Genomic DNA, 11,626 nt, shown 5'->3' with positions numbered 1-11,626 from the left:
TTTTTTTTTTTTTTTTTTTTTTTTTTTTGTTCCCACTACTTTAGATCCTTCCTGAGAATAGTTGACTGACTTTTACATTTTGAAGTAAGAATGTGACCTATAGAACTATAACATGGCCACTAGGTCGCTATATGTGTTGTCATGACAACACAAGACTTCCTTGCAAGGAATGAGTGGTGGTGGAATGTTAGGATTTGCAGAAGAGTGGGAAGTATTCTAAACTTGATTCAAACCCATTACATGTATTGTCTGACTTTTTTACATGGTCCAGTCATTGGACCATGGTCATACTGGAGCACTGCCTTGTAAAGTTTAGTTACACAAATCAACTCAATCTTTTTCTTTTTTTTTTTTTTTTTTTTTTGTCCCAGTCTTGTAGTCTCATGCTTATTTTATTTCACTCCTTTATCAAACTGCTAAGTTACAGAAATGTAAACAAACCAATACTGGTTACTAAGACATGCATAAACGTGCACGTGTGTGTGTGTGTGTAGATGAGTGTATGTTTACACATGCATGCATAATTACATATGTGTGTGTGTGTATTTATTTGTGTATGTGTCACCCCATATTGCTTGAGAAACTATGCTGGTTTGTTTATGTTCTTGCAACTTAGCAGTGAAGCAATGGAAATTGTTGGAATAAGTACCAGCCTTAGAAATATGTACTGGGTGTAGGCTAGTTTCGGCTAAAACCCTTCCGGGTGATGTCTCAGCATGGCTGCAGTCCAATGATTGAAACAAGTAAAAGAAAAAAAATAATGGTTAAAAGAAAGAATTAAGGGCAGGATCCTGTGACCCTTTTTTCATGGCCACTGAGACCAAAGATCTGGACAAAATACTTGCAGCAATATCAAGCATTTACTAAGGTGGCAAGCTAGTAGAAACGTTAGCACATCAGGCAAAATGCTTAACGATATTTCGTCAGTCTTTACATTCTGAGTTCAAATTCTGCCGAGGTCGACTTTGCTTTTCATCCTTTCAAGGTTGATAAATTAAATACCAGTTGCATACTGAGGTTGATCTAATCAACTGGCCCCCTCCTCAAAAATTTTGGGCCTTGTGCCTAGAGTAGAAAAGAATATCAAGCATTTACTCAGCCCTGCAAGGATGGAAAAGTAAAGTTGGTGCCAGTAAAACTTGAGCCATGAAGGAAATTAATACCCCAGGGAATAAAAATTTTCTTCAGTTCCCTATTGTTCCTGTCATTCTACTTAATCCTTTTCTCAAATAAATTAATTAGCAAAAACTGGTTGAACCTTAAATTTAACCCTTTGAAACCTTAAAAGTTGCCACTCATTTTTGTTTTATGTATTCATATGGTGGAATGATTGAACCCTTTTTATACCAAGTTGCCTGAGATTATCCTTGGTTCTGTAATACAAACTTACTATTTTAACCCTTTAGCATTCAGATTATTTATCAAATGTAAAACATATTTTATTCATATTCTTTTGAATTAATCATGCATTATCTCGTAGCTTTGATATTTCAATTATGTGACTGTTTACTTTTAGAATAACATTGTAGGATAGGTATAAGTGCCTGGATCTGATCATCATCATCATCATCATCGTTTAACGTCCACCTTCCATGCTGGCATGTTTGAATATAAAGCAGGTAGACTATTTTAGCTGGATATGGCCAGTTTAAACATTAAAGTGTTAAAGTGATCTAAATTAAAATCTTCCATCAAAAGTACATCTTCCAAATACCAGTGTAAGAATAACAAAATTAATATATTAAATTCTTCATTGCTTTCAAAATGAATTTTAAAAAAAAAGGCACTGTATTTTAACAGAAGTATGGTGAAAAAAAGGGTTAATAAGGACAAAGTTATTTTACTAAATTTTTCATAATTTTCCAAAAGAATTGAAACAAAAACAGTGTATTTCAACAGAATCATGGTGACAAAAGTGTTAAATTGTTGTTTTAGAAACTAAATGTGGTGAAAATGGAAAATAATTGATAAAACATTAAATAGTTAATAGTGTAACAACCTGGTCTTTTAAGTGTTTTAGCTGACTGCTTTTATTTTATTCAAAGTTTAGGTCTTAAGTATTACACAAACTGTGCTAACATGAATATTTTGAAAGTATTAAATTTAGTTATGGATAATTGCCAATATCAGAACAAAATCAGAAATGAAATGCTTTTCTTTTTTTTTAATGACTAATTTTTTTATTATTATTAAGTGAAAAATAATAAGTAAAGAATTATAAATCTAACAATTGAAAAATAAATTTTATTGTTTTATTATCTTTTTTATTAAATTTTGTTCATAGTTGTTGACATTTTGTATGTCGTCTTTGTGTACTGGAACAATCTTAACTGACCCCATGGTGGGATGTACTTTTTCACACTTTCACACACTTTATCACAATCATGTATGTTTTCATATACACACATATAGACACATGCACACACATGTAGATACACATTTTCATATAGAAACACATACACACACAGTTTCATACTTCCACACACACACACAAACACATACATACACATATGTATGGTTTCACACATTTGTATAGTCACATACCCATGCACACAGCTCCATACCCACCTTCACATAAACACACATATGGATTCACATTTTCATATTGTCACATAACACACACAGTTTCATACCTATATTCATACACATACAGACATATGCACACATATGCATTCATATAGACACATACACCGTTTCATACTCTCACATACATGCATGCAAATTCACGCTGACTGTTTCATGCAGACTTGAAAAAAATATCTCTTACCATCACCAACCATCACTACCACTGCTACCACCACTACTACTATAACCACCACCACCACCACCACATACATTCATATATACATGGTGCCTTCCTGTTGTGTTCTTTCTCTCATATTCCTCAGAAAATAAGTGTTGCCTTACTATTTTCACACTTCTTTTTTGGGGGGTGGGGTCGATAAATTAAGTACCGGTGAAACACTTGGATCAATGTAATGGAGTAGTCTCCTCCCCTAAAATTTCAAGCCTTGTAGTAGAAAGGATTATTTGGTTTGGAATCGAACCAAATTCAACGACTGGCACCCATGCCAACCTCTCCTTGATTGGACACTAAATTCTGCTTGCAAAGACCTGTTGGGCAAGTGAAATTGAAATCATAATTGAACCATATTCGATACTGGCAATTGTGCCAGTGGACCACTAACAACACTGTCCGAGCATGATCATTGCCAGAGCAGCTGTCTGGCTTCCATGCTAGTGGCATATAAGTAGCACCATTTGAGCGTGTTCGTTACCAGCGTCGCCTTACTGGTAATTGTGCATCCGAGTGAGGTTGTTGCCAGTACCGCTGGACTGGCTCGTGTGCAGGTAGCAAGTAAAAAACACCATTTTGAGCGTGGCTGTTGCCAGTACTGCCTGACTGGCCCTTGTACCGGTGGTACGTAAAAGCACCCACTACACTCTCAGAGTAGTTGGCGTTAGGAAGGGCATCCAGCTGTAGAAACTCTGCCAGATCAGATTGGAGCCTGGTGCAGCCATCCGGTTCACCAGTCCTCAGTCAAATCGTCCAACCCATGCTAGCATGGAAGGCGGATGTTAAACGATGACGATGACGATGATGATGATGATTATTATTATCATTATCATTATTATTATTATTATTATTGTTCAGTAGTTTTATTTTTATAACATGCTTTCACTTCACTACCGAGCGCAGCTCTGTGTACCTTGGGTATGTGCTGTGGTTTGCTGTGGTGCTCTTATGGTTACTGTATTGAAAGTGTTTTGTGTAGGATGTGTGCAGTGCCCAGTAGTGCAATTTTCTGTATGTTATATATATTTGTAAGTCCTGGTGTTTTTGTTATGTATTTGTCTGAATATTTTTTTATTATACCTAAGGCGCCTACTATGATAGGAATTGTTTCTGTTTTTAGATTCCACATTCGAGTTACCTCTATTTCCAGGTCTTTGTATTTTGAAAGTTTCTCTATTTCTTTTAGGGAAACGTTGTCGTCTGCTGGTATTGATACATCAATTAGAAGGCATTTTTTTCTTTCTAGTATTTTCCTTTGTAGTATTTTTTCCAGTTCTTTATTTTCTGCATACAAACCCTGTTGACGTCTGTCTTTCATCTTTCTTGCATCAATAAAACGAAGTACCAATGAAGTACAGGTGTTGATGGTATCAGCCAAACACCAAGCCCTCAAAATTGCTGGCCTTGTGCCTAAATCAGAAACAATTACTATTATTATATTTTACTTCTCAAAGCTCTTCACTTTACTTGCTCCAGTTAATTCTGTGAGAGCAGACAGCAGCCTGTTGTCAAAGGTCTTACTGGGTGTCTTTCCACATTGCTTATCACCTGAGTACCAATCACTAAACCCTTGCAGTCCATAATAGAGCAGCTTTTGAGCATGTCTTCTCTCCGTGTCAATTCCAATTTCTCTGACAGTTCTCAAACTTGGTTTGTTAGTGCTTGCAGTGCTCCTACAACTAATGAGATGACAGTTGCTCTCTTCATTGTCCACATTCTTGTAATTTCATATTATCATCATTGTCATCATCATCATTATTATTATTGTTGTTGTTAACTTTTATTTATTTATTTTTTATTTTATTTAGTGTACTAATCGGTGCTCCTAAAGATAATTATGACAAGTGTAAAAACTCAGAATTTAGCAAGACAGGTGTCGTCTTTTCCTGTTCTTCAAGTACTGATGACTCCTGCTCAAAATTCTGTATCCATAATTTAGGTAAGAAAAGTTTTTTCTCATATATAAATAAATTTTAAAAAACATGAAAATACACAATGACATTAAAACTTAAACATATTAAATCATTGTACCTTACATTCAAACTGAGTTATACCCTTCAGAGAGAGATGCTCTTCAAAGGGAAATGAGAAATGTAGATATAGTACTTGTTAAGGTTATCTCTACAGTTATTCTATAGAAATTCTATAGAAATTAGATGGGTGCTGGCAGACTCATTTATATACCACGTGAAACGCTTAGCGGTATTTCATCTGTCTTTACATTCAGAGTTTAAATTCTGCTGGGGGTCATCTTTGCCATTCATCCTTTCAGAGTCAATAAAATAATTACCAGTTGAACACTGGGGTTAATGTAATTAATTTATTCCCTCCCCTGTAATTGCTGGTAGATGAAGGGGTAGAAACTCTTGAAGTATGGCATTTATGCCTATTACCCTTTTTTCATCATCAATCTCATTGTTTGTTTACATCTGACGTCTTGGATACAAAATGTAACAAAAATGAGTGCTGGCTATAATTTCTATTGAAAATCTATAGAGATAGCCTTAACAATTGATGTAAAGCGCATTGCTAACACAGTAGAACATGGTATTGACTTATAAAAATGTTTGATATACTTTATAACATATTATGGTTGCATAATGAAATACTGTTTCCTTACAAGTCATTAATATTTACTTACCAACTTCCAGGAATGTTTTTAATATGTAAAACTTGTATATCCAATAATGTTACACTGCTGTATTCGATGACTATTTAAACAATGTATTCATGGATGATTAATGGGTATATATACCCATTACCCCTTCCTTGATCCCATTGCATAATAAAATGTCATGTGCCTTAATATGTAGTGATAGTATTAAGAGTATAGAGAGAGGTGAAATTGTTGTAGGGGATGGACAATGAGGGTATTAGAGCATGACTATGAAAATGTGGAGAATGCATAGGAGAAAGGGAACCTTCTTAACATGGATCCAGTGGAGTGACCAGTTATCTTAGTTAACAATAGTATGGTAGATGAAACAATATGAAGACTGGAAAAGCCCCTTCCTACAAAAATTACAATGTCATTCTCATATCTTGTGGAAAACCAGGAACTATTTACTGTAGCCCATCTTTTTATGCCAAAGCAAAACAAGTACATGATAACACTTCCAATCAGTTAAGATGAGAAGCCATGAGAGCCACTGCCTGATGCTATCAGGGCATTTATTGTTATTATTATTATTATTATTATTATTATTATTATTATTATTATTATTATTATTATTATTATTATTATTATTATTATTATTCTGCTTGGAAACATGTGTAGGTTGGCTAGAGGAAGGGCATCCTGCCGTAGAAAAACCTCTACTTTGTGATTTGATCCATGCAAGAATGGAAAAGTAAACATTAAAGCCCTAAGACTCATAAACCTGGAGTTTAACTTGATTTCTGTGGTTTTTGAGTGACTGATATCATAACACTCCTCATGGCAGGCCTAGCTACCCAGCTGTTACTGGAACACCTTTGCAGCTGAGTGGACTGGAGCAGTGTGAAATGGAGTGTTTTGCTCCCATCCAGTTCAGGGATCCATAATCATAAGATCCTGGTTGCAACACTCTAACTGCTTGGTCACACACCCTCACAAGATGAGAAGAGATGAATAATGTTGAGAACATTAGGTGCAGGAATGGCTGTGTGGTAAGTATCTTGCTTACCAACCACATGATTCTGGGTTCAGTCCCACTGCATGGCACCTTGGGCAAGTGACTTCTACTATAGCCTCAGGCCAACCAAAGCCTTGTGAATAGATTTGGTAGACGGAAACTGAAAGAAGCCCATCGTATATATATGTATATGTATATATATATGTATATGTGTGTGTGTCTGTGTTTGCCCCCCCCCCCACATCGCTTGACAACTGATGCTGGTGTGTTTACGTCCCCATAACTTAGCGGTTCAGCAAAAGAGACTGATAGAATAAGTACTAGGCTTACAAAGAATAAGTTCTGGGGTCGATTTGCTCGACTAAAGGTGGTGCTCCAGCATGGCCACAGTCAAATCACTGAAACAAGTAAAAGAGTAACACATGATGATAAGAACAGATTAATAAATATGAGGGAGGCATGGTTGTGTGATAAGACGTTTGCTTCCCAACCTCATGATTCCAGGTTCAGTCCCACTACATTGCACCTCGAGCAAGTGCCTTTTACTTTAGCCTCAGGCTGACCAAATCCTTCTGTGTGGATTTGATAGACAGAAACTGAAAGAAGTCTATTGTATGTGAGTGTGTGTGTGTGTTTGTGTGTGTGTGTGTGTGTGTGTGATTGTGTCATCCACCACCACTTGACAACTTATGTTGGTGTGTTTACGTCCCCATAACTTAGCAGTTTTGCAAAAGAGACTGATAGAATAAGGAGCAGGCTTTTAAAAAACAAATAGGCACTGGATTTGATTCATTTGATGGAAAATCCTTCAAGGCTGTGCCCCAGCATGGTCGCAGTCTAATAACTGAAACAAGTAATAGATAAAAGATAAGAGACAGGGGTGGCTCCTTTAATCCCTTAAAAGCCAGAATTTCATCTCATTTACTTCTACCACATCTTGTTACTAGTTTTATGGATGGAGTCATTGCTATGATCAAGTTTCAATAATTTAAGAACTTTTATGAATTTTTTTGTTGCTGTTGTTGTTTTAGATTATAGCAAAAAGTTAATTAGTGTTGAGTGCTTACGAGTATAATTAGTAATTTAACAACCGTCTTGTATTAAATTTTAGCTTGTCATGTGTTTCTGAGTTTTAGCTGGTTGAATAATTAGACTGCTGAACAAAATACCTTGTGATATTTGTTCTGGTTTCAGATCCAGCTATTGGCATTTCAATTCCTTGGCCTCTTTCAAATCTTCCTTGTTTCACTCTTTTCTATACCAAATTCCATACCATCGTCATTTGAGAAAATGTGGATAGTATGTACAAGACTTTCGAGCTGTTTCTCATTTTTTGCATAAACCTTTATATCATCCATAAAAAGAAGATGATTTATCTGACCATTTCCTTTTTCCCAAATCATAAGCAATTCTAACTTTTCATCGTATCATAGTGAGTGGTGTCATGGTCAATAAAAATAGTAATGGAAATAAGTTATCACCTTGGAATATTCCATGTCTGATGCTCACTTTTCTGCGTTTTTGTTTTCCTCCAATCAATTCAGTTTTCCAATGTTTCATACTTTCATTAAGCATTTTCTTGATGTTTCTTGCTGTTCAAAGCATTCTCATTGTTTTACTTGTCCAACTGTGTGGTACCATGTCATGTACTTTTTTGTAATCTAGCCATGTTACATTCAGCCCCGTCAACCTGCGTCTATAATTTCTAATTATCATTTTATCAACTAATAAGTGATCTTTCGTTGCCCTACTTTGTTTCCTGCATCCCTTCTGTTCTCCTGGAAGTAGATTGTTACTTTCCAGATGGTTCTATAACTCTTCCACCAAGACACTGGCCATAAGCTTCCACATTAGTGGTAAAGAGATTATAGGTTAGAAATTTGATGCCAAATTCCCTTTCAAGGTATCCTTGAGGCATAGTAGCATTCATCCACTTGTCATCCACGCAGGGACATGACCTTAGTGCAAGCAGTCACCCAGTTATTATTATTTATTATCATTATAGTAGTAGTAGTAGTAGTAGTAGTAGTAGTAGTAGTAGTAGTAGTAAAGTTGGCAAGCTGGCAGAATCGTTAGCATGCTGGGTAAAATGCTTTGTGGCATTTTGTCCATGTTCTGAGTTCAAATTCTGCTGAGGTTGACTTTGCTTTTTATTACCCTTCTGGGGTCAATAAATTAAGTGCCAGTCAAGTACTGAGGTTGATATGATCAAACTTGCCCCATCCCCAAAAAATTTCAGGCCTTGTACCTGTATCTGAAAGAATTATTATTATTATTATTGTTACTACTACTACTACTACTACTACTACTACTACTACTTTAATCAATCTTGAATTAATCAAAGTTGGATTATTTTCACCTTTCAACTTCGAAAGAAACTACATGCGGTAACATTTTACTTGAACCTTTTAAATCTGTGACTAGAATTCCTAATATGTATTTAATGACATTAAGAGAACTCTTTTGATCTATTGGATATTAAACATCAAGCCAGTTCCTCAGAAAACTGATATTATTAATTACTAGCAAGGGCAGAAGAATGACAGCAATGGCAGAATTCTGGATTAAATGCCTAACTTAAATTAGTTTCTTTCTCCTAGACACTGAAATCTAGTAAGAACTGGATTTGCTTTCGGTCTTCCAAGGTTGATGCAAGTTGGCAGAATTGTTAGAGCAGTGATAAAGTGCTTTGCAGTAATCTTTCCAAGATCTTTACATTTTGAGTTCAAATCGTGGCAAGGTCAATTTTGCCCTTTTATCCCTCTGAGGTTGACAAAATTATGTACCAGATTTATATGTCTATGGTTTTGGGATCTATAAATAATATCAATTAATGCCTGTTCTCTCTCTCTCTCTCTCTCTCTCTCTCTCTCTCTCTCTCTCTCTCTCTCTCTCTCTCTCTCTCTCTCTCTCTTTTAAACTGTGGCCATGCTGGCACCACCTTGAACATTAGTTGAGTTTTAGTCTACCAAATCAACCCCGGTACTTATTTTACTTTTATTATTTTAAGCCTAGTACTTATTCTATCAGTATCTTTTGCTGAACCGCTAAGTAACGGGAATGTAAACACACCAACACTGGTAGGGGACAAACATACACACACATGCACACACGCGCGCATACACACACACACACACACACACACACACACACATGACAGGTTTATTCCAATTTCTGTCTACTAAATCTACTCACAAGGCTTTGGTTGGCCAGAAGCTATTGTAGAAGACATGGTGCCATACTGTGGGACTGAACTCGGAATTATATGGTTGCAAGCAAATTTCTTACCACACTGCCACATATATATGTATATATGAATGTATGTATGTACATCTCGTACCCCACCACCCTGTGCATAAATCTCCTTACTTTCTGATTTATCTATGGGTTGCTGTTTGCCACCCTATTCTTTTTGAGATGTTTCTATCATTCTCTCTTTCTTACCTCCATACCCTGGCACCTTGTCAACTGCATCTTTGTCTTCTTTCCAGCTTCTCTTTTTCTCTCTTACATAATGTGGGGTAGCCATGCATTTCCTCAGGACTATAGTAGAAGGCACTTGTCCATGGTACAATGCAGTGTGACTAAACCTGAAACCATGTGATTAGGAAGTGAACTAACCAACTGCCCAGCTATGCGTATGCACACATGTGCACATACATGCACATACACACATACACACACTATGATTTTATAATGGATATATATATTTTATACAATATGATGTTAATTATCATTACAGAATCCTCTATAGATGAAGACATTCAGAATGTAAGCAATGCCTGGCTTGGAGTGAGTATAGACATCAATCCACATAAGGAAGAGTTTGTGGTAAGAGTTTAACCTTATAACGAGTTTGATTTTCCTGAATTATAATTGATAACGAGAGAAAAAGATTTACTTTTTAATGTCAGAAGTGAGATGCTGCAGAGTTGTGAAACTTATGCACCAAATAGAGGTTTGCTGAGACTGGAGAGAAAGGGGGAGGAGTTGAGCATAGTACGTTGAATATGTAATGTTCCTTGCATTAACCCTTTCATTACTGTATTTATTTTTGCTTTAAATATAACAAAGAATTTAGTAAAATATCTTAGTTATCATTCAGCTAGTGTTGTGACTAAGGTTTGGTGGAAGATTTTAATTCAAAACTTATGAAAACAAGACATTTCTACTACAAAGCCAGAGCTGGTTTCAGCCGGGTTGGTATCGAAAGGGTTGAAAATATCATGGTGACTTTAACCCTTTTGTTATTGTATTTATTTTGAGATGCTCTGTGTTTCTTTCAATTAATTTTAAACATAACAAAGAATTTAGTAAAATAACTTAGTTATCATTAAGTTAGTGTTACGAACATAAATTGTGACTAAGATTTTGTGCAAGATTTTAATTCAAACTTGTGAAAACAAGTCATTTGTACTACAAAGCCAGAGGTGGTTTCAGCCGGGTTGGTAACGAAAGGGTTAAAGGTATCAGCTGATTCATGCAGAAGATGTATTTGCTCTTTGTGCAAACATGCAATGCAAGTCGTTGAGTGAAAGAATGCAGTGTGTGCACAGAAGTGTGGGATGTGCATTGGAAGTGTTGGTGTGTATGGAAGTGCATTAGAAGTGTTGTGTGTGTGCCTTGAAAGTGTGGTAAACGGATTGAAAACAAGTGAGGGTTGGTGCCAGGAAGGGCATCCAGCCTTAGAAAATCTGCCGCATTGATTTCCATCTGGTCCATACAAACATGCAAAAGGGACCATGGAAATGATGATGATGATGAGGAGGAGGAGGAGGAGGAGGACAATAATAACAATCCTGTTGCTAATACCTTGCTGATATACTTTTGTGATAGTTGCAGTGGGGCAAAACTGAATGGGTATCTACCTGCTGCAACCAAGGGGCTACTAGTTTATACTCCATCATTGTCACAGCTTTGTGTATTACTCAAAGACAATAATTAGACCTTGCAATTGCTCAAAATCCACCTAATTGTAATTAGGTTAATTAAGTTCTGTGGAGAGATTATTGTTTGGTGGCAATGATGTGAATTGGTGGTGGCGGTGGCGGTAATGTTAATAACATTGATGATGATGATGATGATGATGATGATGATGATGGTGGTGTTTGAAAGACATCAATGAAATATTTGTTTTGTTAAATTATTGATACTATGTGTAACTAACTAAACCTTAGGTATTAATTATATGTACATATATAATTAACATGTATGC

General features: G+C 36.0%; 1 protein-coding gene across 1 annotated transcript in view; it reads left to right on the top strand.

The window, feature by feature from the left end:
* LOC106883988 (integrin alpha-6) overlaps nt 1–11,626 on the top strand; it is a 188,437-nt gene that overhangs the window by 120,061 nt on the left and 56,750 nt on the right. Inside the window, exons 2-3 of the mRNA XM_014935149.2 lie at nt 4,606–4,736; nt 10,154–10,242. Of these exons, the coding sequence (XP_014790635.1) occupies nt 4,606–4,736; nt 10,154–10,242 (220 nt within the window). The remainder of the gene's footprint in view (nt 1–4,605; nt 4,737–10,153; nt 10,243–11,626) is intronic.

The sequence above is a fragment of the Octopus bimaculoides genome, chromosome 10 (assembly GCF_001194135.2).
Source record: "Octopus bimaculoides isolate UCB-OBI-ISO-001 chromosome 10, ASM119413v2, whole genome shotgun sequence".
Lineage (NCBI taxonomy): Eukaryota > Metazoa > Mollusca > Cephalopoda > Octopoda > Octopodidae > Octopus > Octopus bimaculoides.
The sequence above is the reverse complement of the archived record's forward strand: the minus strand, read 5'-3'. Positions and strand labels throughout refer to the sequence as shown.